The sequence below is a fragment of the Gymnoscopelus microlampas genome, assembly GCF_963454915.1.
Source record: "Gymnoscopelus microlampas genome assembly, chromosome: 21".
Taxonomy (NCBI): domain Eukaryota; kingdom Metazoa; phylum Chordata; class Actinopteri; order Myctophiformes; family Myctophidae; genus Gymnoscopelus; species Gymnoscopelus microlampas.
Genome location: NC_139958.1, coordinates 16,333,102 through 16,360,953, shown reverse-complemented (window position 1 = coordinate 16,360,953; position 27,852 = coordinate 16,333,102). Strand labels below are relative to the sequence as shown.

The 27,852-nt window shown below is 40.5% G+C and overlaps 3 protein-coding genes across 8 annotated transcripts; 1 reads left to right on the top strand and 2 right to left on the bottom strand.

The window, feature by feature from the left end:
• The first annotated feature begins 235 nt into the window (after nt 1-235).
• On the top strand, nt 236-5,918 carry dolk (dolichol kinase). Of its 6 annotated transcripts, none has more exons than XM_084046546.1 (4): nt 251-370; nt 1,264-1,334; nt 1,746-1,835; nt 1,936-5,918. In XM_084046546.1, exon 4 carries the CDS (start codon nt 2,070-2,072, stop codon nt 3,639-3,641), a length of 1,572 nt encoding a protein of 523 aa, XP_083902672.1. In that variant the 5' UTR covers nt 251-370; nt 1,264-1,334; nt 1,746-1,835; nt 1,936-2,069; the 3' UTR covers nt 3,642-5,918. The 6 variants fall into 6 exon arrangements, with proteins under 6 accessions (XP_083902674.1, XP_083902671.1, XP_083902672.1 ...); XM_084046544.1 differs by having other exon boundaries at nt 1,220-1,334; XM_084046545.1 differs by lacking the exon at nt 1,264-1,334 and having other exon boundaries at nt 238-370.
• Nucleotides 5,919-5,988: 70 nt separating this feature from the next.
• On the bottom strand, nt 5,989-12,928 carry phyhd1 (phytanoyl-CoA dioxygenase domain containing 1). The gene is made up of 11 exons (XM_084046549.1): nt 12,845-12,928; nt 11,173-11,331; nt 9,830-9,905; nt 9,700-9,747; nt 9,535-9,590; nt 9,382-9,444; nt 8,891-8,912; nt 8,439-8,567; nt 8,238-8,354; nt 7,394-7,520; nt 5,989-7,245 (listed from the first exon to the last, which is right to left on the bottom strand). Exons 1-11 carry the CDS (start codon nt 12,875-12,877, stop codon nt 7,197-7,199), a joined length of 879 nt encoding a protein of 292 aa, XP_083902675.1. The 5' UTR covers nt 12,878-12,928; the 3' UTR covers nt 5,989-7,196.
• A 754-nt stretch (nt 12,929-13,682) lies between these two features.
• lrrc8aa (leucine rich repeat containing 8 VRAC subunit Aa) lies at nt 13,683-27,367 on the bottom strand. Its single transcript, XM_084047472.1, has 3 exons — nt 27,135-27,367; nt 19,723-21,847; nt 13,683-17,647 (listed from the first exon to the last, which is right to left on the bottom strand). Exons 2-3 carry the CDS (start codon nt 21,835-21,837, stop codon nt 17,372-17,374), a joined length of 2,391 nt encoding a protein of 796 aa, XP_083903598.1. The 5' UTR covers nt 21,838-21,847; nt 27,135-27,367; the 3' UTR covers nt 13,683-17,371.
• Between the last annotated feature and the right edge of the window lie 485 nt (nt 27,368-27,852).

Below are 27,852 nucleotides of genomic sequence, written 5' to 3'. Positions count from 1 at the left end.
AGGAAATAGCTGTATAAGTGAGGCGGGATATTCCTTCTGCCTTTGCATCTTTGCACTTGCCCTTTTAATGATAAATCTCTTTGTGGCCACTGATTAAGCTTTTTCCTTGTTTTCTTAACAGTCAAAGTTTTCAGCATAAACCAACCAGGCTTTCCACGGGTACTGCGGAAAGCCTGGTGACGCGAGGTTACCAAAAAGAAAATGTGTACCACGTGACTTGGCTGTCAAACAACATGGCCACCTCCTCCTCGGTGTGAGGATCGAACGACAGCTGACAGAGGAGAGAAGAATATTGTCTCAAGAACTAACGGAACGGGCATCTTTTCCCAAATTCCCACATCACAACAGAACACAACACTACACGGATGTGGTACGTATAACGGAATTGGTGCAGAATTCATTAACAGAAGGGGGCTTTTTTCAGCATGTGAGTTAGCTCTTCTGTAACGTTCTGCTACTCAGAATCAGATGAATTATGATGCTGCTTATTAGCTCGATGCTTTCCTTTTTATAGATCGCAGCATCCGTGGCTTCATTGCATCTCTATGAACTATGAGAGGGAACCAAATGAACCAGCAAAGGTCCATTTGGTTCCTTTATATACCCTCTCATAGTTAAAGATGGATAATGGACACTGAGGATTTCACTGTGCATGATGACAGTAATTCCAGCCTCTGCTCTCACCTTGAGTCAGAAGAACAAAAGGTTGAATGTATAAGGTTGAGGGGAAAACCAAATCCTTTCCCCTTCCGTCTCATCTATTCACCATTGTTTTGTGGTTTTCGTTAAATAGGTGAATGGTCATCAGCGTCACTGCTGTGCTGACCAAAGTTCAGTTTGGCCATGATATGATGACTCATTGGACCTGGTTCAACAGTCTATTAACTCCTAAACAGCCAGGAACGCAGAATAACTGGTGCAATTATCTATCTATCTATCTAGTACCTACATTATCTATCAATTCCAGGAATATTCTCTTGTCTGTACATCTGTGTGTATCTGACATTTGACATGCTCAAATTTGGAGATGACTGACATATCATAATTACATCCTATAGATGATTGACTTCATATATAAACTAGTCCCCGTGTTGTACTTTGACAACAGGAACTGCACTACCGCGTGTGTGTGTATATACAGTATATACTGTATACTGTATATTATATAATAAATCCAGGAATCTCTGTCTGTATGTGTGTGTGAGTGAGTGGCTCTCAGTCGGCTTTGCTGATTGGTTGAAACACGTGTGACCGCTGTTATAGATACCCGAACTCTCCCAAGTTGGTGCGTGCCTCCATCATAGAAGACTGGCCTCCAAGTACTCTGAAAACGGGTACTGCACAAGTATCTATCTATTTATTCACGAAACCTGTGTCTGTCTGTTTGTCTGCCTCTCTGTCTGTCTGTCTGTCTGTCTGTCTGTCCTGGGCATAACTTCGGCGCGCCACCCAACCGAACGTCTGTGCCGCTGCTTCAATATGTTTATGTTCTCCGGCTTCTGCGATTGGCTAACCCAACCCATCGGCTTCACTGATTGGCTGAGCATTGTGTAACATTTGTACTGCTTCGCCAATATAAGTGGCGACATGTGGAAAAATGTGAGATAAGCCTACAAGCGACTACATCAGGTAAAGGCGTGGTGCCCGAGTAGGCCGGCGCCCAAAGGGCGGTGGTCTAGTTCTATTAAATTCCATACGTCTGTCTTTGTGTGCGTGTTTGTTTTTATCTGTCTGTCTGTCTACAGTTTTTACCCCAATAATCAAGATGACTGACATCATAGTGCTGACATCATAGATGACTGACATAGTCTGGCCTAGAAGTACTCTGATAACCGGTACTGCACTAGTCTATTCTGTTAAAAATGCATGCTGTTCATATCACGTTTAATCCCCCTTGAATGAATACTAAACGTTTCTGATTTGTTTATTTTACAGATCTAAACATCTGCAGTGGCTATCAAATGATGACGTGTGCTACAGAGAGGAAGTGACAGAAGAGGGCATCAGTGGTTCAGAACATCTGCCCAGATCTCTCCTCCACCATCTCTACCCATCTCCACCCTGCAGCCATGCAGATCAACCCCGTATTGGTGGAGTCCACTGTGGTTCTGGCCGTGGTCCTGTGTGTCCACATGGCCGTCTGGAACCAGCTCTCCTGGTCTTGCATAGCCCTTTTCATCCAAGCTTTCTACGTACAGCATAAATGGGACCGCCTCCTTAGGTCAGGTGGTGCTGTATTTCAGTTCCGTCCGTCAGCAAACAGTGGCATTGTCCCAGCCTCCATGGTGATGCCCCTACTGGGCCTGGCACTGAGAGAGAGGTGCGCTGCCTCAGGGAACGTCTACTTTGAGCGCTTCACCGTGGTGGTCACCGTCACAGGCATGATGCTGGCTCTGTTCCTGTCTCTGATTGCACTTGGCGTCACCAGGCCGGTGCCCACAAACACCTGTGTGGTAGCAGGCGTGGCAGGCAGCGCAATTTTTTATACAACCAAACAGACACTGACGGTATCTGAAGTCATTGAGGTGCTGGAGGTTCTGTTGATATTTGTCTACCTTAGCTTGATTGTGTTGTACCTGCTGCCGCGCAGCTTTACGCCTGGGGAGGCCCTCCTCATCGTCGGGGGAATCAGCTTCATCGTCAACCAGCTCATCAAGCGCTCCCTGAACCTAGCGGAGGTCAAAGGTGATCCAGTGAACTATTTCCTGCCAGTTGTTGTGGTTGGATCGCTGTTACTGGGAGTATTTTTTGCACTGCTTTTCTGCTTCATGGAGTCTGAGACTTGGGTGTCCTCATTGTTCTTCCACATGATGACTGCAGTGTTAGGACTGGGAATCCTCATGCCTTGGCTCTCACTTTTCATCCGCCAGCACCCGCTCATGTGGCTGTTGGATTTTGTCATGTTAAATGACAGAAGACTCTGCTTGTTGGCCTACTGGGTGCTCCTGGCTACCGTGGCCACGTGTGTTGTGTTGCACCAAAACTACCAGCGCCAGTCTGGCTCTAAGAAGCACCAAGCCTCAACTGTCGTCAGGAAGTACTTCCATCTGATCGTGGTGGCCACGTATGTCCCAGGGCTTGTGTATGACAGACAAATGCTGCATGTGGCGTCCGTGGGCTGCCTGGCGGTCTTCTTGCTCTTGGAATACGTACGGTACTTTCGGATCCGGCCTCTAGGACAGCTCCTCAGGCAGCTGCTCACCTTGTTTCTGGATGAGCGGGACTCTGGGCCCCTCATCCTGACTCATATCTACTTGTTGCTTGGTATGTCGCTGCCCGTATGGCTGTTCCCTGGGCCGTGTGCTCCTAAGGGGATTCTACCTGGGGCAGGCGGCTTGGTGCCTTATGCAGGAATTCTGGCTGTGGGGATTGGAGACACTGTTGCGTCTGTGTGCGGCAGCACCATGGGTGAAATCCGCTGGCCAGGCACTAAGAAAACCATGGAAGGGACCGCTACATCTGTATTTGCCCAGATAATTGCTGTGGCTATATTCCTCATCTTTGATGGGAGCATTAATCTCAACTCCACCTACTCCTGGATTGTTGGCTCCATCTCATTGGTGGCCATGCTAGAAGCCTACACCTCTCAGATAGACAACCTCCTCCTCCCACTGTACCTCTTTATTCTGCTGATGCTCTGACTGGACTAAACTAAACTAAACTGGACTGGACTTACTGCACAAACAACAACAGGGGCCGAAAGACCCCTTCCTCCTTCCCCTAGCTTGTGCGAGAGGAAGAGAGGTGAAAGTAAAAAAGAAAAGTGACAAAACACAATAGTCGAAATTGTAGAGCCCTGTAAGAAATCGTCGCTGTCAGGCAGAAACCCTGTCCATATTTCATCTTTTTATGTTTTTTCATAAATTAATTCCCTATTTTATACTTCATTGTATGGCAGTGTCAAGCTAAAGTTGCAGAAGTAGTAGATCTACAAGCTCACAAGCTTGTGAGCTTGTAGATCTTCTATTTTTGCTATTTTTAAACTTTTGACAAGTTTTGCCAATAATGACATGCCCAAAATAGGGACACCAGGTTGAAAATGGTTAAGTCTGTCTTGATTTAACCAATAAAGTATTAACAAGAGCTTGTGATTACATAACTACATTGGATCTATGTAAACACAGGTTCTTTTCTTCCTGCATTTTCTGAAAAGTAACGTTTTCTGACATACAAGGTTTCCACCCGACAGCGACGAAATGAGCATCCTTGTCATCACGAGAATAAGCTGTGAAGTTGAGCCATTATTAAGAGTATTGGTGTAACACTGGGTTTCCATAAGGGAAGTCATTCTGACTACCACAAGAAAGGGATACGTAATTATTCCCTTGTTTTATTTAATAATATAAGAACAAATGAAAATGGCACTAACAATTCTGCTCTTTACCATGTGGGGTTGCTGATACGCATGACATGGGAATCTGTTCTGTTTCTTTCACAAATTATTTCAGTAATAGTTTCTTGTGGATTATTGTTTGAACCGAAGATAATTAGACATGAGAAGATGAGTTAGCTCTGTGGTTCTCAAAGTGGGGTCCAGGGACCCTTGGGGTTCTTTGAAGGGATTCCAAATTGACTTTTACAGGTCTGTAACTCTGCAAGTGTACAAATGGAGCCAAAATGGACCCTTACGGGTCTGTGATCTGTACACTCTCAGAGTTATGGGGGTCCTTCAAATTAAAACGTTTGAGAACCACTGAGCTTGCAAAGTACTTTTGTTTGAGTTGTGTCTGTATTGATAGCAGACGTTTGAGGTTTCTTTGTGGGTACAGGTCTGTGCCACTGTCACCCCGAACTCCTGAATTATGCACCAGGAGATGGACTTTAGCAACATGCCAAAATGTCCTTTCCATTATAGTTGCTGTCGGGAAGAAATCTCCATATTTTAACTTTTTGTGTTTTTTCGTAAATGAACGCCCTACTTGATCATACTACAGCGTCACACAAAAGCATCAAAAGTAGAAGATCCACAAGCTCGAAACGCGTTTTGAGCTTGTAGATCTGCTACTTTTGCTATTTTTGACATATGAGGTTTCCGCCCGACAGACGATATACAATCACAGGATTATGGATGTTGGTACAGACTATGTTAGATGACAAATCTTTATGTTTTTGTTTGTTCTTTTCTATCTTGTCCTGTTTCTGCAAAAGGATGTATGCCTTTCTATAGCCTTTGAAGAACATTATTTAAAGTGAGCTTCTTGAAGTTGTTTTGTTATGAGCCATTTAATGTGATTATAATATATTGTTTTTGCCTATCATGGCAGTATTAAGGACTGACTACTGGACATATTTGCCTTAATATTTATATTTATCATTCTATCATCTATCATTTAGTACTGTAGGTAGTCAAAAGGCATGGTATCTTACAGAGTAGCCCTTTTCAGTTTGTTGCCAGGGCTGGATGATGCTTCTAAAGGGCGGCAAATGATTATCCTCTTGCATGACACTAATGTGAAATCTCATACTGTAACATGTATGTTTGTTTTCAGGTTAAAATATATTTTTTTCTGTGGTTTAACGGGACCCTCTGTTTGTATATTGAGAGATTTCCTTATTGTGACAGTGAGCCCTTAAATCCCACACTTTTCAAAACAAATGCTTTGAGTTAATTTTGTCCAACTTGTTCAGCAATAGTTTATTTAAAAATATATTGCTTGGTATTTATTTTTGCGGGTATGATTATGCTCAACTCTCCACAGGCTATTTACCTTCTCTTTTTTTGTATTTCCTTCTTTAGCATGAAACCAACGTATTTGGTTTACCTTCATCTGTAGAAGTTGATATTTTCTAATGTGGTTATGACATTTATTAACAGTTCTTTATGCCTTTTCAGTATATGTTTTCACCTTGCCACTTAACATTTGTCTGAAACTGGTATTGCATGTAGACTGCATCATTAAAGATTTTTTGTGTTTAAATACTTCATTTAGTTTACAGAATTTAGGAATTGATTTCAATCACATTCAGGGCTGGTTTGAGATTAGATTGATGTACATTTAACCACTTTGAACTTGGTGTCCCTATAGGCAAAAGAAAAGGGCAGATTTACAAGCTCACTCACCAGACATGCGACATGTTGTGAGCGTGTTGCTCGGCTATTTTCAAAACTTCCAAATTCTTAAACGTTTCTTGAAAGATTTTGAACATTTGTGCCTATATGACTGAAAGAAATTCTAAAATAGCGTTTCAGCTGTGAGCTGAAACACTATTTGTTGAATAGACTGATCATTGTAACTGTGTGAAAAGGCTTTTCAGTTACCATCTTAGAGTTTGACTAATGTTTGTCCATTTGTGCTTGCATTGTTCTTTCCTTCTCACAAACAAAATGACTGTGTTTGTTTTCTCCTTACCCACACATTACAGTAGATACAGATGTAGATGTGTTCTGATCAATGTCTTGAAATAACATGCATGTAGATGGAAATAAACCCAGTGTCTGATGGGTCCATATACATAAATAGATGTGGGTTCAATAATTAAACTGAACTTGAACATCTATTTAATCTATTAAACCATGTTCAATGTGGCATACCTATTTTGGGCATGTCATTAAAGGCAAAAGAAAAAGAAAGACGTTAAAATAGATTAATCACTTGACACCATCGTACAACAAAGTATAATATAGGGCTGGACACAAAATTGGAAAATATTTAGAATAGGAATATTGACCATATTTGCCTGGGAAATATAATGTTTGAAAATAGTATGCATTATCTTTGTAACAGGTTGAACTTATTTATTAAACTAGAAGAATATGTTTTTGACACCTTATATTTACAAAGAAATCACTCAAATTGATCAGGAATGTAAATTAGCAACCATCAAACCACCATTTAAAATCACACAGTAGGTCTATTCCTAGTGTTGTTTTAGTGTTCTGTTAAAGGGTGTGTATGTGATTTATTTTTGTAAAAATACAAAAAAATGTGAAAGCTCTATATTCTGATAGTCATTGCTATAATGTGTTTGTTCAGTTACGGGGGTTTCCCCGTCTCTCCAGCTCTTTAGTAAACAGAAAATAACATTTACAGGTCAGGATACCAATTCAATCCACTTATTTTAACAAATAAATATCACTTACACCCCCTTTAAAAACTGTCCAGGCTGAAAGTTTTGCGGGGGACAATACTGTTCCATCTTCAGAAAAGAGAAGATCTCGATTATATCCCAGAACTAGCAGCGAATGCGAAACATCTTCATTTAGTGTAGAGGGCTGGAAAAGGAAGGTCCTCTGTGGGCTGCAACCTTTGAAGACCAATTAATGTAATTCATTATTAATTAGTTAAGAGAGGGATAACTACAAATGAAAATAAATCCCACAAAGCATTTAATCACCCATTGTGATTAATCTGTAAATATACAAATCAACAGTATCTAAATTTGCGTTCCTCACCAGTTGTCAGAGCTCCATCGGGTGTTCTGGGACTCCATGACGTGGAACGTGTAGACATGGCGAGAATCTTCAGAGGTGTTCTCAGCACTGCGATGCACCACCTGACCATGGATCAGCACCACCCCACCTGAACACATAAATCATGTATACCTCACTTTCAACCTGGCATCCATGTGTTGGGGATAAGGAACAAATGAATTAATAAGAGAAATTAATCCCACAAAATACCTATTGCGATTCAAACATAAACAAAATGAAAATGTGCAAAACAATTGAAAATAATAATAAAAAAGATCTGCAATTTTAGCTTGCTTAAAAATGCTTAAGTGGTAGAGAAATAAGGTTGAAGAAAGGGCTCCCACACATTGTTGCAATAAATATATTTATTGGGAACGTTTTGTTCCTTCTCCTGTTGTTTTGACCTTCACGTGTGCAAATGTTCTGTTCTTATAAGAAATAAGGTTAAAATGTTATGTAGCTTGTAATTGGAGACTTGGAAAACACCTGATGGTTCAGATTGGCAGAATTTCAGGCATCAAGGAAATATAAATTCAAAATAATATTGAGGTGTCATTCAACAAAGTCTGTAATGAAACCACATTTGTGTTACAAATTCATGCACAGTAAGATGAGGAGTGTTCATTTAACTCTTTCTGCGTTCACGTTAAGAATTAAATGTATACTCCAGATTTGACTGTGTGCGCCTCTGGACCCATTTCATGATTGTGCCTTATTTCACATACTTCTCTATGGAGCATACTTTATGCACAATAACTAGAACATTCTGTCCTTAGCCAGCAGTTCAGTTACCCCTTAAGGTTAGGGAATGAATAACCTCACTTACCTTTTTTAACAGGGGCGGCAATAAACTTCTGTTCGTCATAGGTCTGTTCTTTACCAGCAAAGTCTGTCAGAGGATAGGTGCCTTTTGGAGTGCGTACCATTCGCCGAGAGACACCAACTGGGGAAAGGAGAGCAAGTTGTTATATATTAATGGTTAATAAGCGACAAAAAGAAGTCAGTTTTATTCAGATTTTGTGCTTACTGTTTTGTGACCCTGGAATGAACCAGAGGCAGCCGTTGTTAAGAGTAGCGTCCTCTAAGGCGATCCACATGCCCATCACTCTGCCCAGTGGCTCTGTATACAGGAAGGTGGCGTCTTGGTGCGGAGTCACTAAGAAACAGAGCAGAACCGGTTACCTATATGATTATATTCTGGCAAACATTTATTTACTGCTATAAACCACTTTGAACCTGGTGTCCCTATTTTGTCATTATAGGTGAAGGTTTTAAATAATAATACAATTCCTAAATATAGAAATAGCTGATCTAAAGTATAAGAACACAACACGTCACAATGAGACACGTTGCAAGCTTGAAGATCAGCTATTTTCATGCAATACTGATCTACGATGGTGTATAAAAGTAAGGTGACTGACATCAAGGTTAGAATTGGGTCCATCAGTGTTCTTTTGTTTATCATTGCTGTTTGCTTACCCTCCCCACCGATCCCTGGTTGCTGAAAAGGAAGGAAGGAAAGAAAGTGAACATTTTCTTCTATGCTGTACCTTTGAAGCTGACATGGCATCATTTTAGACAGTGTTATGCTGCGTTCACATTATCAGCGACGGGCTACAAAACTGCCAGTCAGCTACATTTCTGCAGAGTCTCCGTTGAAGTGTTGCCCAAGCCACACTGCATAAATTCGGGGTAGGGTTAAATAGTACAGGGAACTGGGTTAACGGCAACAATGAGGTTTTCGCCCATTTACGGAACGGAGCAGGAATTGTGGGGAGAGAGAAAGGGAATGGAAATAGTAGCAAAAAACATATGATTGTTTGATGCTTCGCTGTGAGTATTGGAGCACAGGAAAATAACGTAGCCTGTTGCTTTGTCACTGCTAGTGTGAACGCAGCATTAACACCCTGAAACATTTCTCTGAGGTTAGAGAATGAATGAGGTTAGAAAATAGATGACATGTGCTTTACCTTAAAAATGTACATGCTTTGCAATATCACAGGGCTTTTAAGACTCAGCTTCTTAGCGATACCCTATAGGAGAGTGTTTACATTCCATATCAGTGTTGATTGTATGATACAGAATATCAATTGCTATTGTGATGAAGCTGACAGCTAACTCACCTGAATTTGAGGTGAATGCGTAACTTTTTTGAACACATGCTCATGGGCATGGAGAGCTAAAGGTAACAAAAAAGCATTATGCTTATTTTCTTTCTTATTGTCATTTCAGTTACATAAAATGTCTTTATTCCACAAGATAGCAAATTAATTCTGTGAGAAACTCACCATGTCCGACTTTATTCAGGGACTTTTGTTTTGGAACGATGAATTCTCCTATAAGTTAAGCGGATGATTTATCCATTCAATTTCATATCTGGCCTAAATTGTGAAAGAATCATAATAGGCTCGTGCTCACCTTTTTCACCAAAAACTCCTTTCTCAAAGAAAAAACGGATCTTATCTCCACTGGTAATGAAATAGTCAGCATTTCCCTGCAGGACAGAGGGTTTATTTAATATACCTGATACATCAACGCAACACAGAGATAAGACATAGGCGGACTGATAAGACTTGGCACAGGGATATAGTACTATAGGACAGTTAAGGACAGAGACTAATGCTATCTAGCAGCTGAAATGCCTTCAAGAATATCACATGAGAGGGAGTGCTATTATACTGTATATCAGCATGGCTGTGATTCTGTTGTAACAGATAATCACAGCCAGGCCACCAGTGGTGGAAAAAGTACTCAATTATTTTACTTAAGTAAAAGTATCAACATCACAATGAAGAAATACTCTGTCGCAAAGCGACGCATTGTGAGCTTGTAGATCGGCTATTTATAGGGCTGAAGTGATTAATGTACGTTTTGTAATAATTAAAATCTAGAAAGCAACTAGTAAATAAAGTTGACAAATAATTGTAGTGGAGTAAAAGTACAATATTTGCCTCTTAGATCATGTAGTGGAGTAAAAGTAAGTATTGAAAATTGGAAATACTCAAGTAAAGTAAAAAATCCTCAAAATTGTACTTAAATACAGCACTACAGTACTTGAGTACATTCACTTCAGTACGTTGTTACTTTCCACCACTGCGTACAACCAGAGGGAAATACTAGCAGACTGGGGGGACACTCTGGTCACATAATTATATATATATGGTTTAAAGCTGCAATTTTATTTTAATGAATACAATTTCATTTTAATCAACCTGTATAGTAGAGAATGTTAATACTATATAACAGTACATCTGCAGTGGTTAGAGTTTGGTCTCCCTACTCTTCCATCGAGACATTTTAGAGTAAAAATGTCTCAATGGAAGAGTAGGGAGACCCTGGTGTCATGTACTGTAGGACACCTGCTGGTTGACAAGTAGAACTACTTGTCAAGTGAGGATTGTCTCTTGGATGAGCAGTAGAAATGTGTCTCTCAGACCCAATTGTTCAAATCCCGGGTAGGATATTAATGTTACGGATTGCAGCTTTAAGAAATGAGGATTTTGCTTTAGGCTACTGAGTACAACATGACACTCTTGAGTCTTACCTGCATCTTTTTTTACATAAATGAAAGAGTCAGTGCATGAACAAGAAAGAATGCAGAAAAACTGTTACAATCTGCTGTATATCTGCTATATGTATATCTGCTATTCACCTGGCAGGCTGGCACAAAATATTTTTTGAGATGGTGGATCCGCAGCCGAATGCATATCATTTTGGGGGTCCTTGACATGACAGAGCCACTGCTGTACAGCATGGTTTACCTGTGACTTGAGTTGCTCATCCTGGTCCGTGGAGAATGTGATCCGACAGTGCTCTGGTACATCCATCTGGTCCACAATGTCTGCCATCCTCTGCTTCAGTTCATCACACTCATCTGAGGTCAGGAGGCCCTCCAGAACCACGTAGCCTTCCTCCTCGAACTGTTGATGAGGAGAGATAAAAGCCGTTTGCAACAGTGTGTGTGATGATGATGATGAGGAAGGTGAATGCAGTACCTAACCCGAAATTACAGTAGGCCTACCTCCCCGGGACAAACTGCACTACAAATTACTCTCTCACTTAAGTTACATATCAGTGTAATAACAAAGTTCACTATCAGTTTGAAAACAAATTACACTATATCGATGTAATAACAAATTATACTATCGGTGTAATAACAAATTATACTATAACAGTGTAACAACACGATTGCCATTATAATCAACATTTAGCAGGTCCTATTTACATTAGTTGTTTTTTGCTATTGTAGTTGTCTAGTACTTAGACTACATTAGAAATTGTATGTAGATATTGTCTCCACCAAGCCGAAGATTGTTTTGCACCCTGTCCATCTGTGTGTCTGTCCATCTGTGACTAATCTCCGGCACGTTGGCTTGATTGCAGCGAAACTGTGCACACACACTCCCTGGATGCCAGAGCAGAACCTCTGCCCCATTTTCTTTCACATATGCCTGTATTATAGCGCCACCAAGAGGCAGATTTTTGCAAAACATTTTTTTTTGACAGATTTTGTCCAAAAACATCACGCAAATTGGTACACAGTATCTCTATGGTCATAAAACGAAACGGGTCTTTCAGATTTTTCATATTTCATCCTGATTGGCTTCCAAAGTTTCCAGGAGTGCTCTGTTTTGAACAAATGCCTCAAACACAGAGTGCAATTTTCGTGAAATCTTGCACGCACATTCCCTAGGCTGAGGAAGAAATGCCACTTAAAATGTTTCAAATCAGTCTCATGGTGGCGCTATAACAGGCCAATTCGTTTTTTTCACCCAACTGCACCAATCTGTGTAAAACCTTGCATTCCCTATAGAGGCCAAGGAAAATACTTTGTCCTTCAGATTTTATCCAAATGTCACGCAAATCGGTACATGATCTTGATAATGTGATCAATTTGTCATATTCAATCCTGATTGGCTAAGATTGACATCTAATGTTTGTAGGAGTAGGAGTGGTCCGTTATGAACAAAATGCTGCACATCACGAACACAGCATATGATTTGAGGTGAAACTTTGCACGCATTCGCACTACATTGAGAAAGACACACACACGCGCGCGCGCGCGCACACACACACACACACACACACACACACACACACACACACACACACACACACAGTCAATTAAAGTAAATTGTTGCGTTTATAAACTCAGGCTCGTAGGCAGCCCCTGTGTCTGTGACCTAATGCACCTATCACTGTAGCTAGGGACTGACGTTTACTGACTGACTGATTTACGTTTTTATTGACACACAAATGCTGCATATAAATCATATGATGTCCATGTGAATATATAGGCATCATTTAAGCCTGTATTTGTTTGTCAAAAAGGATACAACACAAAAAAGCTCGAGAGCTTACACTGTGGTCATGCGAGTTCACTACTTGGATTTAATGCAACAAACTGGCTCCATATTGTTATCAAATACTAACCTTTTGCACGTCCAGATCCGTCATAAAATCCATGCTGTTGCTGTGGCGGCCTACTGTAGGCTAAGTCTGTAGGAGAAAAGTGAGTGAGGAGAGGGAGTTTCCATCCGGGAAACATCTATCCTATCATGTGATGATGAGCGTGTCCAACAACCATAGATAGAGGACTAATAGGATTTTGTACTTTAACCCTTTCGTTGACTGCTGAGCAAATCCTCTGGTCACGTGTTTCCCAAACATAGGGTCACAACCCATTCGTTTTTTTTTTGTTGTGGTCGCGAGTAATATCCCGTTTAATGTGTGGTTCAACCCTTTTTAAAAAGATTTTCAGATATTAAAAACTAAAATAATAATGGTAATAATGATAATAACAACAATAATAGTTCTAGTTGTTTCTGAAAATAGTCTTAAAGGGCCCCAGGGGCAGGGGGGTCCCAACATGATTTGAGGGTGGGGGTCCCTAGATGACAGTGACGTGACAATTTCGACCATTACTGCATCAAAAGTAATCAACAAACTATACTATAAAAAGCTTTTCATTGCAAGGCGTTGTTGTGAGCTTGTAGATCTACTATTTTCACAATATTTATCTGTGGAATCGAGTCAAACTAAATTGAATGCCTCAACTCCTACAATTCCAAGTGCTTGTCAGGCTGATGTAGCCAGGTGTACAGTGGTTGAGAACCACTGTACACCTGGCTACATCAGGACTCTGGGCCAGCCCGACTGGACTACCTACCAAGTACCAACCCTAATACACTAATCAAGGCAATCCAGTTTGTTTGGTGTTCTAACTTAAGGCAGGACTACAAACTCAGAAACAGGCTTTTATGTTTTTGTGTGTTTGCTTTATTATCACTTGTCAGAATGGTAGAAAATTCAGGGCAGAACATTTGTTAGTCAAAGCACAATCATCCCATTTTTTATTTGACTCTGGGATATCACAATCATAACAATCTATGTATGAAGCCAATGTTCATTCCTTTTGGCAACAATAAAGGCTCTATCACACGTGATAGACAATCATTTCATTCACTCAGCTCCAGTTTTCTTTCTAGTCAGCCAAATTAAATCTATGTTCAGCCAGACAAATGTTTATTGATTATGGAGGTCTTGTATTACTGGATAGATGAATAGCATTCATTGGGTATATATATACTGTACAATGTGTATGTCACATCAATAAGCTATGCCTTAATAGCCCCCCTGCAAAGATGAAAAGGACACGTAGCCTATATCAAAGCAAAGTTGAATAAAATGGATTTGTTTCTTAATTTGTTTAATAATTATAATATCTACATTTATACAGTGAGTACAATCATGTCCTTGCAGAAGTATAATAATTATAATAAAACTAGATATCTGAAATTAAATCTTTTTGTAATTTTGGCTGTTTGAGAATAACACAATTTTGGGTTGTGACCCAAAAGTCAAATATTTGATGACTGTCAAGAAATATGCTATTTTCCCCTTAACCACATTAACCCTGGTGTCCCTATTTTGGCCATGTCTTTATTAGGCAAACATTTTAGAATATTTTTTTTAAACGGGGCTTATGTGGTTAACCATTCATACATGATTATTTCTAGCATTACACAATAACCCAGACTGGGGGGATGAGGAGGGTAAACTCCTCACAATAGAGATAGATTGTCAAGTGTGTTAGTTCAGTTGTGTAATCATGTGTACTTTGGATAGAAGCAGTGTCCACTCATCACCTAGGCAACAGCTCAACTTACAGCTGTGTGTTGACCCAAAAGGGCTCTGCATGTGTTGGAACAAACTGTGAAATACTGCTGCAGTAATATTAATCCAAAACATGCATTAAACTGCACACATCTGACTGTTTCTGAGTTATGTGTTAACATAAAAAACAAACAGAACAAGATAAAACCTTTAACAAGCATTTTTTGGGGGTGGTGAATGACCAATGGCATTCAGGTGTAGGCTGCTGATAGAGGTTACATAAAGTGATAAAATGTGCATGAGCTGCATTTAATCTAACACTACTTAAAGTGCTGGCAAAGTGCTATACTGCAGTGTTTCCCAAACAATGTTTTTTTTTTACATTTCCTGCATTTTTCAAGAGAATGTCAGATATACAAAAAATCCATTGTTTAAAACATGAACTTGTAAGAAATTGTGAAAATATCAGATCTACAAGCTCACAAGTCGTCGCAAAGCGATGCGTTGGGAGCTTGTAGATCGGCCATTTTCACAATTTCTTACAATTAAATTAAATAGGGCTTAAGTGATTAGTTCATAATGTATTCTGTAAGTTTGGGTCCCAGGGACACCAACGTTTGGGAAACACTGCTATACCGTGTGTATAGCATTAGCTTCGGGGCATTGTCTATGACAATGTAACCAAAGGCATTTTCTTCCAAGTCACTACTTCCCAGTTTTGAATTAAAACAGCTGTCTCTAACCTAATCTTAGGCCCTCGCCCATATCCTTCATGCCGACATGCGGGAATGAGGTGGGGATAGAGGTTACATGAGGATCTCATTCAAAATGCCTTGTGTTTGCTGTCTAAATGGCTAATGGCTCTATTACTCTGTGTTCTAAATATCAGCAAAATATAAAAGTTAACTAAATTCATGACCAAAGCATCCCCAACATTCAAGACCCAGCTGGGAAACAAAACAAGTTGTAATTACACTTTTCTTTTCAGTGCTCACATCATGATAAAGGTTAGAATGACCAAATCTGAACAAAATGGTTTGAGATTCAGTGCTAAGGCTGCATGACACAATGTGCATAACAACATGGAACTTAAGACATTTCACTAATAATAATAATAGAAAATGAATCTCTGCATTGCAAACTCACTGCTGATTCTGCACATTTAAAGCTGTGTATAAGCTTTCCATGATGAACATGTAACTTAAGACATTTCACTAATAATAATAATAATAATAATAATAATAATAAAAATGTTGACTTTTTCCTTGAACCTCTGCATTGCAAACTCACTGCTGATTCTGCACCATTTAAAGCTGTGTATAAGCTTTCCATGGTGCCCTGAGATTCATTTCTATGGCACTAGCAAATTTAATATTGTATTTGTATTGAGTAAGGTTTAGGACGGGGTCAGCAGCTGTTTGTAATGTTCCATTAAAAAAAAAGTGAGATACTTCACTATATCTTTCTGTCTGACTAACGAACCGCAAATGACTCGACCAGCGAGCTAAGGCTTTTTTTTTTCCTGGTCTATTCCTCCATTCTGGGAGCACAGCTCCCAATTACAGAGTTGGCAACATTCCCTTATTAAACATAAGACTAAGACTCTTTTCAGGACAGGAAGGACTGTATTGAAAGAGCAGGTGGGAGCACGTCACCGGTAACCCTTAGAAGGGCATTTGGATGTAGCCAAGGCCTCCGAGTAATAAAATTCATTTTGAACAAAGGTGCAATTGTCTCATGTTAGAGAAATGTCCCTTCACTCGCCTAGAAAATAAAATTAAAATCAAACCGCTGGTAAGAATAACAGCTTGTGCCGTAAGTACCACTGGTATACATGAAACAAAGCTGCTGATGTGAGCTATACATTTTACAGAGCATAAAAAAACAAGTCATGAATGTGATGTTTGTGATCATTAACAGGATATACAGCTTGTAAAAGGTAAGGCCATATTAGTCATAAGAGTTGCCTGGCTGGAGTTCACATAGCAAGTTTACTCCAAACAATGCTATTAAATCCCAGGTATTAACAATAAAAACAGTTTCAAGCAAATAGAGCACATTGCACTATGTTGTATATCATCAAATCAAAACGCACTCTTTAGGTGAGTAAATGTTTTTTGTTTTTTTTGCAATATGGCCAAAAGCTGAGGTTGTTCATTCATTCATTTTTGTATGTGTCCTGTCTCTTCTTGCTCTTCTTGAATGAATAAACAGTGCTGGTAAATATCCAGTTTACTTGGAGTTCAACTGAGGGTGATGAATAGGTGATCTAGGAGCCACTAAAACCCGCATTCATCCACATTAATGACCACTGGCGTTGCAGCCATGGACATCCTTGGCAGCTAGTGAAGAAACTTGTGTTGCATTTACAGAGTGGTTCATCCACTAGGAGGCGCCACACAGGCAAAAGTCCTATGTAGAGTGTCATGATTCAGTACCTAGTATCAGCACAACAAAAATACCTTGGTTCTTACCAGCTTGTTGTTCTCTTCTGATCGTAATTACAATCAGGCTTGTATACAAGGTTTGCATATCTATTTAAGGAAAGGAAAAAAAAAAAAAGGAAAAAAAAGAGAGTGGCACAAACCTGTCCTGGTCGCCTGTTTAGGCTTCAACATGATCTGTGGTTTTAATGGGTCCAGACAAGAGACCTGAGACACCAACCAATAACGCCTAATTTATCCTTCAGCAAACAAGTGTCATGCGTCACGTCGCTCAACAAAGACGATATATTGTGTTGACACGATACGACCAACATGGCTGCCGTAAAAACTACCGTTACCTCTTCTTATTTCATTTTGTTCCAATCTCTCCGTGTCTCACAAATACCTCACGTTTTACAGCTCAGGCCTGCTCTTTGTCAGCTCTCCATAGCTGCTCTTTGACTTCAGATGGTAGCGTGTTGAAGAGGTCCTCTTCCACCACCAGACCGCTCCTCTTCAACAGTCGACACTCACCCAGCTCCACTGGTAGGCACTCCAGACGATTACCCCTCAGCTCCAACTGGGTCAGACCAGTCAGTTCCCCAAACCGAGATGGCAAAGTCTGCAGACAGTTGTTTCCAAGATTCAGAGTACGCAGCTTCTTACACTGGAACAGCTCTGGAGGCAAAGACTCAATCTGATGAGGGATAGAAGAAATATGATTGACGACTGAATATGGAGAGTGAATTGTTTTGCATTTTATCGAGTAGCAAACATGTAAATATACAAACCTGTCTGGCTGTCTGTCTGTCTGTCTATCTATCTACCCATCTATCTATCCTTCCATCCATAGACTGAGAGTTGAGTAAGATAGGCTGGCCTTTCCCTTCCAGACTGCCTTCCAGATCAAATCAAGGTATATTTTGAGCATGGAAAAAGATCAGTACACCCTACGTCCATCCAATTTATTAGGTTTTACCAAATAAAAAAAGACACAACCTGATCAAAAGGAGTGTGAATATTTCAAAAATAATAAGCAGTTTAAAAGACACTCCAAAGTCTTTCATATCACCCACGCCCACAATTTATAAGAATAGTTCAGTGAAAACAATCATAAAGGCTGATAGGAAAATAAAAATAGACAACAAAGGTTTTACATCATGAGCCAGCAACAAGATATGTGCCTTCCAAACAAATGAATAGATGGTATAAAAGATTACAAGTCTATAAAGTTGCAGTTGGCATTGTTTTGTTTTGTTTGGAAGAACATTAAGTCCAGTTCATTGCGATCCAGAGGATAACATCAGGTCCTATTTAACCACTTAAGCCCTATATACTTTCTTGTACGACGAATAACAAAGAATAGCTGATGTACAAAGCTCACAAATGTTTTTGGAAAAAAGAAAAGAAAAAGAAAGAAATTAAGAATGGCCTATAATGACATGCCCAAAATAGGTACGGCAACACAGTAATATGGTTAATCAATAAAGTAAACCCTTTTTATACTTAGTTGACCAGGGTCCCCCAGGGTTCTATACTATAGGTCCGCTAATATTTCCCTCTACATCAAATCTCTTCACCGAATATAGCCGATCTTGTCGTACATCGGCTATTTTTGCCAAATGTTTGCCCCAGAATAGGGACGCAGGACGCTATGGTTAATGTGGTTAAGTTAATGCTCGCCTGGACACAACCTTCACAAATTACACAACTCGTTTGGGCCGATAATGTGCTAATGGGGTAGAGAGGACTCGAGTGAGAAAGAGATTAAAACACAGACCTCACCAGAACGGTCCCTATAAATAGAGGTATTTTCAGCTGCATACTGACCTCATGGAGTGTATTCTCAGTGTGCAACCACACAAATAGCCACAGTAAAACAATAATAGCATCCTTTTACTCAAACCATATGATCCAATAAGCAGTTTTAAATTAAAAACAGAGTGCATTAAGTAGAACGTTGTGTAAGTGCTTTTAATTAATCTGAGGTGCACAAAGCATGCATCTTCCATCTTCATACTAGATAGATAGATCAATATATCCTTCTTTCTTTTAAATAGAAGAAAAGTTAAGGATAATTCCGGACAGGAAGAGGAAGATTACATTTTAAAGAAAGCTTTGGTACAGTTAGTGGTGGTAGGAAGAAAACAACCAACCTAAGCTTGAAAATATGGAAAGTATACCAGTATTCAAGGCATAACAATATATATCATAGATAGACAATTAATCACATTAAACTGATTAAAGCCTCACTATGTAACGTTTTTGTAATTAATACAATCTGTATGGTAGAGTATGTTAATACAATAGAACGTATACAATTGAGGTGGTTGTATTTTGTCTCCCTGTTCTTCTATTGAGAGACATTTCGAATCGATTGTGTCAAAGGTCATGTCTCGGCCTGGGCCGTAGCGTGACGGTCCAGGCACCCTAGGCTGCAATGCCAGCCTGACAAATTTTGAGCAAATTTTACTACTCAAAAAAGGTAAAGAAAAAAACGTTTAAAAAAAATAGTAGATCTACAAGCTCACAATGTGTCTTCGTTATTTTAGCTATTTGTTGTACGACAAAGTATATATATGGCTTAAGGGTTAATAAATTACAATGTCTCAGTTGAAATGGTTAGAAATACCTGACCTATTCAAGCATGTAAAAGAGATAGAGGGTTGAGAAAGAAAATGAAAGAGACACTATGTGAATATAGGTATTAATTAATTCATTCTCCTAAAAGAGTACACAGACACTTTCAAAGAAGAAAATAACCGTTCTCACCCTATTGGCTGTCACAGCAAAGTACTGTAGGTTCTGGAGGAAGCCCACATCAGGGTGAATGCTGGTCAGGTTATTGTGACTCAGGTCTAAGAAACGCAGCTTGCGGCAGAAGAAGAGCTGGCTGGGGATCTTCTCTATCTTATTCCTGTTTAGGTACAGCCGTTCCATATTGGTCAGAGTGCCTATCTGAATTGGGATATAGGCAATCTGGTTGTACCACAGCTTCAGACATACCAGGCGGTGGAGGTGCTGGAAGCTAATGATCTCCTCTATTGTCTTCAGATTGTTATCCTTAAGGTCAATCTCCTGAAGGTTGTGCAGACTAAATATGGAGTGTGGGATGCGTTCAAGGTCACAGCGGAGCAATTCCAGCTCGGTTAGGTTGACCATCTTTTTCAGGCTGTTGAGTACCATCAGCTTGGTACCCTCATTATTAATGGAAAGCTTCTGGAGGTGAACGCCCACATCGGTCACCACCTGAGGCAACTTGGTTAGGTTGCTCTTCAGCCGAAGAACTTTGAGCCTTTTGAGCTCCCGGAGCCCATCAATGACAATGAAGCGGTTGTTGTCTGCGCTCAGGTTCCCAGTCAGGTGCAGCTCGCAGAGGTTTTTAAGACTGTAGATCCAAAGAGGGATTTCCTTGATGTCAGTAAACTTGATATGAAGGGACTTGAGGTTCTCCCTCAGAAAGGCGAGAGCTGGGGCCTCGATTTTGGCCGGTGTGTGATAGAGCCACATCTCTCTCAGGCTGGCCAGCTGGGCTATGATAGGGGGAATGGTAACATCGGGGATGAGCTCCAGTTTTAGCACCTCCAGCTCTACTAGATCAAATACTGTATCTGGAATCCCACTGAGCATGAACAGATGTAGCTCCAGCTTTTCCTGAGAGTTCTTTGTAATGCGCTGCCTGAGCTTGTCCAGTGTCCATTCATTGTTCAGGTTCAGCTGCCTCAGCTTGTTCTCGCTCACTTCAGACAGAAACACAGCAAAGCGCTTTGAGTAGAGCGGGTCGTACTGGTCGATCATGTGCAACATGAAGGCAAAGTCGTTCTTCACGTCAGGGATGTCACTGTAGTTGCTCTCCTCACGGATCGAATCAAAGGAGTACCGCTTAAGGGAGCGCCTGAGCATCCAGCACAGAGTATACATGCAGATAATTCCATAAACTACCACTAAGCTAATGTAGAAACAGGCCAGAATTTTGAAAAGAGTGGCTAAGGGGTGAGCACAGTGGTACATGCTGTACCCTGTCAGCTTCTCAATGTCCACTTTGCAGACCACACTGAATTTTATATAGCGTACATAGTAGGCTGTGTAGCAAATTATCAATATAAATTTGATCACTTTGATGATGGTCTGACGTATGTAGAGGCGATAGACTATGTCACCTTCCTCAACATGGACCCTAAACTTCTTCACCTTCTCGAAAAGGGCCTTGGCTTGTTCTCCTTCCTTCTTGTCTAGAACCCCAGTTTCAGAGCGATCTACAATTCCTTGTTCAATTCTAGACTTGGTTCGTTGGAGCATAGGTACACTTGCCTCAACGTCCTCACTGACACATGAGGTCTTCTTTTCCACAGTACCGTTCATTTTCCCCAGAGGCTTGGGGTCACTCTCCTCCACCACAGTCTCAGACAAAGCCCTCGTTGTCCATGGAGAGTCAAAGCATTTGAGGAGGATGGAGACAAAGTGCTCCAGTTTAGAACTCGTCCTTGGGAATTTGAACCAGAAGTTGCTGCAAGCCAGGAAGATGAGAGTATGCAAGAGCACTAGATAAGGGAAGTATTTGGCAAACCAATGTAGTTTGTTCTCATAACAGACTGCGTCAACGTAGTTATACTGGTGGCGGTCGAGCTCGTACTGGATCCCTCTGGGTTCTGGTGCATATGGGATAGTTACATTGGGGATGGGGATGGTTTCACAGGCCCCGTTGACCACCCACTTGCAAGGCAAGCATATCATCTTGTCCTGTGAGACCTGCAGTGTGCCACCAAACACAGCAATCATTAACATGACAATGGAGATGTAATCGGTGAAAACGTCCCACCATGGTTTCAGGATGCGGTACGCCGGCTGGGTGTCAGCAAAGTACCGGAGCTCTGTGATGGGAATCATGATGGTTTATCTGTAATAAATAGATAGACAGAATATCATTAGTTTTAAGTCACATTAATACTATGGAAAAGTTATTGAGGATAGTCTACTATCCACTTGTATTATTTTGTCAGATTTACAACATTAATATTTTACTCATGAATAACTTGTCATATACTGTAATAAACACTTCCCAAGCTATGCTACTAATATTATAGCTGCCCCACCACGCCCCACCACAAAAGAAAAAAACAATGACTGGCTGGATTACCATGGAATTTGCTCCACATTCATGCTCCTCAGAGTATGACCTCTACTGGTACTGGTGACTCAATGACTTTTCCTATAGCACCACCATTAGGCCACAATGTCCAATTGTAAGTAGTTAAATTAACCCAAACTATTCGAGTGACCCCACTCACTTTTTAATAAGACCCTTTCTTAGTCCCTTCATTTTAATAAGGCATAGCAGTGGTGGCCATTATGTGGTTCCACAAATAGAGAGCCCATTCATTTTTACCATAGAGATTTCCTAAAATATTTGTATTAATTATTTTAATGAATCACGACCATAAAACATTTGATTGTGTCAAAAACAAATAAAAATCCGCAAAAAAGAATCTGTATTTACTATAAATAGTATATAATATAAATATTCAAATATTTTTGGACGCCGAATCAAATGTTTTATGATTCACCAGGAGCCTGGATCGCTTGGTTCCAGGCTTAAAATAATCAATAAAAATATTTTCGGAAATCTCTATGGTAAAACGTAATGGGCTATCTATCTGTGGAACCACAAAATGGCCACCACTGCTATGCCCTATATGTAAAAGGGACAAGAATTGGCCTTTTGTTGACATTGTAAATACCACTGATACAGCAATTCTGCATCACTAAACCAATTATTCAGCTACTAAAATTGTATCTGATCCATTTTCTGTTAATCATTTAATCGAGGCAAATTGTGTCACTCACAACTAAAATGTATTGCTCAATTACATGCTAAAAACTCACTCTACTTTGTCACATCACAGGTTTACAAGTGTAAAAAAGTGGGTGAAGTTTTTAGTCGTTCAAGCTCCATCAAGAAAAAATAAAAAGAGAGAAAGAAATTAAGAAGAGCATGCTGTCTTACAATGATTTGGTGACAGTATTATATCCTATGGTATTGTAACCTGAAAAAACTTGACAGCCTAGTGTTCAGCTAATTAATGATTACCATAAACTATATTAAAACCACTCTACCACGAATCTAGAACTAGTCTAGGCCAGATAGAAATCAAAAAGAGACATTTTAGGCCTGGGCCGTGGCGTCGCGGTCCAGGCACCCTGGTTGAAATCCCTTAACAGACAGCGTGCCGCGGGTTCGCGTCCCGTTCCCGACGGCCTTTGCTGCGTGTCTTCCCCCATCTCTCTCCCCATTTCCTGTCAGCCTACTTTCACTATCCCTCTCCAAATAAAGCTAAAAAAAATCTAAAAAAAAAAAAAAAAAAGAGACATTTTAGGACTACATACAGTACATGCCAAACCATTACAGGCTGATCTGATTTAGAGACTTAGCTGGGTGCGGGTATCAGTGTCACAAACTAGCCGATCTACAAGCTCACAATGCGTCTCAGCTGGACGTGCTGTGAGCTTGTAGATCGGCCATCTTCATTGCACAATATGACGTGCGGTGCAACCAAACAAAAATCAAGCTTCAGATTGTCACAGGAGGAGGGAGGGAAGTCATTTAATTTAACTGTAAACTCTGCTATGCGTCAGGGACATCCAGACATCCTGTATGTCGACAGACCATTGTGGCTAGGAGAATGCAGAGCAAGCTGGATATGAAGGACCACAGAGCCTGACACAGCATGCATGCTCATGCAGACATGCACGCACGCACACAGGCTTATAGTTCAACATTAGGCCAGTTTAATATTTAGATTGAGAAAATACAGTATACTAAGTACGTAAGTCAAAACTTCAGATCTTACCGTCAAAAAGTAAAATCAAATAGTTTGAACAAAATCTAGTACATGAAGCAGTGCCAAGAATGAATGAATGGGCTGAGGGGTTGGCTAAACATAAGGAAGTAGTTAGTGAACAACAAAGACCTGCAACTTGAACTTTGGCATTAAAATGACAAGCACATCCTTGAGGAGTAAGCAAGTAACCAAAATGATCCACAATATACAAAGGTACACCTGTCGAATCACAATTTAGCTGTGTGAACAAAGCAAAGGTGAAAAATAAAACAATCTAACTAACTACTTCAATCAAGTTATATCCCACTATTTGAAACACCCTACAGTAAACCTTCATGAGGGATGACTGCTGTACTAGCCAACATCAGCCCCTGCTGTCAAAGAGAAACTTCTGACATAGTCTTGTCAAAGATTATTATAAATAACCTGTTAAGATGTAATGTATCGAGGGTCAGACTTAAACATCTTCTTCAAACTCTCCTCATTCACCAGGAGCATATCTATGTTCCCCGGGTTCTATGTTCCCTGCTTACCTAACCCTAAGGTAAGTGGGGAACATAGAACCCAGGGGACATAGAACCTGGGGAACACAGGGATGACCCCCATCCACCCTGCAACCCTCACTGCCACTTTTACTTGCAGGAAACGGATCAAAGGGTATGGATGGATTCATCAAAAAAGGCTTATTAACACCAGACTATCTCCATCTTATATTCTAGATCACAGCCTTATATCAATTTCAGCTTTACAGAGACGATTTTAAACCAAATCACATAATAAATTGATACTGTCTCCACGTCATAAAAGGCTTTTACACCTTGTGGTTAGAGTGTCCGCCCTGCGGTTGGGAGGTCGAGGTTCAATCCCCCGGCCAAGTCATACCAAAGACTATAAAAATGGGACCCAATGCCTCCTTGCTTGACGCACAGCATCAAGCGTTGGATTGGGGGTAAGTCCCTGCGACATACTAGCGTCATGTCCAGGGGATGTACTTGTACATCAAGCTGCCTCACACTACAGAAACAGGAGATTACTTATTATTATTTACACCAAAGCCTGACAGCCTGTACTGACATGCATGCAGTTAGTGTTGCATGACTTGAACTGTTCACAAATTATTAATTGCTGTACAGTGTGACTCAAACAGCCACTGCAGCACCTCTCCTTGTGACAGTGATCATAACAACAGACGATATTTGATCACAAGGTGAATTTAGAAAATATTCCCTCTTGACCCTGACAATAAGTATCCCATAATATTGTATTAAAGGCTGACACATTATAGTGATAATTCAAATTAGCTTTCATCCTTGTCCTTCTAGCAATCTCTCCCACCAAACAGAATCTCTTCCTAGTACTAAGTTGGGATGTACCGACTCCGAGTGATGATTCAAAGTAGTGCAATCTTTAATAATTCAAGCAAAGCGGTAGTGGCGTAAGCGCGTCAGCTGACAGGACTGTGTAATGTGCAGTAAATTAATATCACTGAATCAGGGAAAGACAAAGCCAAAGCCTTTTCTGTTGAAAGCTTCTTGCCCATCCCTAACACAACAGAAAGCAGACAGCTAAACCATAGTATGACAGATTCACAACAAACACTGAAAAACCTTCTCAAAATAGCACTCATAATTGTATCAATCATGATAGGTATGTATGGAGAACAGAAGTCAAACTGTAAGCTATTAAGGGCCTCTCGGTCTGACTCACTCTCAACACTGTGCACTTCCAGTCACAGTCCACCATCACCACACGTCCTGAATTTCTATCAGACAGCCACCAGATAGTCTGTAACCTGATCAGTCTCACTGCACCACAGTGAGGGAACAGGGATTCCTCAAAATTAAAATGGGATGCACAGCAATTTGATTACTGGCAAGTGGCAACTGTCAGCTCAGCCTCGATAGCGGACTTGCCCAAACCTCTCACTTATATCTTAAAGAGAGATCTGCTCTTAGCTTCCCTGATTTGCTGATGGCCTTCAAGCAGAATTCAGCCACATTCTTTCCCTACAGAGCTGCTTTTGTTAAGTCAATCTGACTACATGCTTACTTATCCATGGTCCAACTCAACTCCATCAATTACAACAGGCTTCTCTAACCCAAAGTAGTGGGGGATGAAGGACATGTCCCTGTCTGTTTCAATACACTCGTTTTAATTAGCGCAGTTAACCCAAAACATTTCTGCAAATATTTTTGCCAAATGTTCACCTGTTTTCACTGAATTGTTTGTCTGTTCACCTATTATGACATTTCCCAGAAAAGGGATGCTAGCCTAGGGTTCACATGTTTTAAAGGGTAATTTAACACTATGCTTTACAAAAGATAGAGACTGATACCTCTATTCATGAATACCTCTATCGTGAAATAAACTATGCTAAGTGACCTATTTAAAGATTGGTGAATTAAGCCTAAGTCAGGTGTGATTTATGTTCATTTATTATTTGTGTTGTATGTGTCCATTCTCCATGGTCATTATTTCATCTGAACTTTATGGGATCGTCTGTCTCCCAAATAAAATAATCACACAAACGTCCATACATAATAAGTCTCCATGATGAGCAATCCAACAAAAAATCCCTTTCATTGTCTCTCTGTAGTGTCTCTCTACAATAGCACATCAATTAGAGCCGTAGTTCTCAAAGTGGACGGATAAGCTACCTTATCCATGCGAACAAAGACCTGTGCTCTCTCACAAACAGTGATATGATGACAGACAGTGACTAAGCCATGCTGCTGCTGTGTGACTGCCTTGAGAAAGGAGATGGGGAAAACATGAATAATGCTTTTTCACTTTCATCCAGGTCGAACTGGTTCTAGTCGCAGACACCATTTGACCATTGTAAGAGAGAGAGAGAGAGAGAGAGAGAGATTTGTTTTACAACACGATTGTACAAAGTGGATTTACCTTTCGGGGACAGCAGAATAAAAAAAATATCCTCCTAATGTTACCCGACTGTATGTATCATTAGGATTCCATGATTTAGTTAGATTTTAAACAGATAGTTGCCCGTGATGTATTATCATGGAACAATCGCGTCCATCGTTACGGGTGATTGTGTGAATAGAATAGTAGTAACATTGTATCTGATGCATTATAATCACTACCACGATGTAGCCTTTAGCTGTAAACAATGTAATGCAGTAAAAACGTCAATGTAAAACGTGTACATTCATGAATGAACAAGGTTCTTGACGGGCTCTTTGTTGGATTTCAAACAACAACATTCCACCAGTGACGGGGAAGGGAAACGATGTCACACGTAGAAGATGATGAGCAAATATTCTTTGTACATATGCTGCGACAGATGAATGTGTTGTGATCGTTTATATATGAACCGACACCCACCTGATAGGTTACAGATGCTGTCTTTCGCCTCTTCTGTCCACAGCTGATTCATTTCTTAAGGTTTTTATCCACCACAGAGCCAACGTCCAGTCCAAACACAGCCACCGAGAAGAGGCAGAGAAAAACCCTCCGAGAAGAAAGTGAAGAAACAAGAAGCTCCTCCAGTCTACCTGCTGCAACCAGTCAGGAACACCGGAACCAGTGTTGCCATGTCCGCTTACTGTAAGCGACTAAAGGCTTCTTTTTCTGGGAAGTTGCTGGTAAATGATTGGTGGTTGCATTTTTTTGGGCTTGTTTCTTATTTTGGGCTGGCTCCCTAAATGTTTTTTTTTTTAAACAGTGGCTTTTCTCTTGTCAGGGAGCCCCAAATGAATGTATTATTTGCCCATGGATGGAACCCCCCCCCCCCACACACACACACACACATCTATAAGTTGTTTTTTTGTGACCCTGCCCTGTACCAGATTAGTACAACGCGACGCGTTGTGAGCTTGTAGATCGGCTATTTTCAAATATCCGACGCTCATGTGGCGAAGGGCTCTCTTCTTTTGGGCTTATTTTCATAGACCTAGTTGCTTATTTCTCTCGCAAGATCTGGCGACGCTAATCAGAATAGGAACCGGAACCACCTCCTCCGCTAACTTTACACACGCATTTCAAATTAAACGCACTGGCATCATTTGACAATTCTAGGCAGAAATTAATTTCTGGTTTCTGA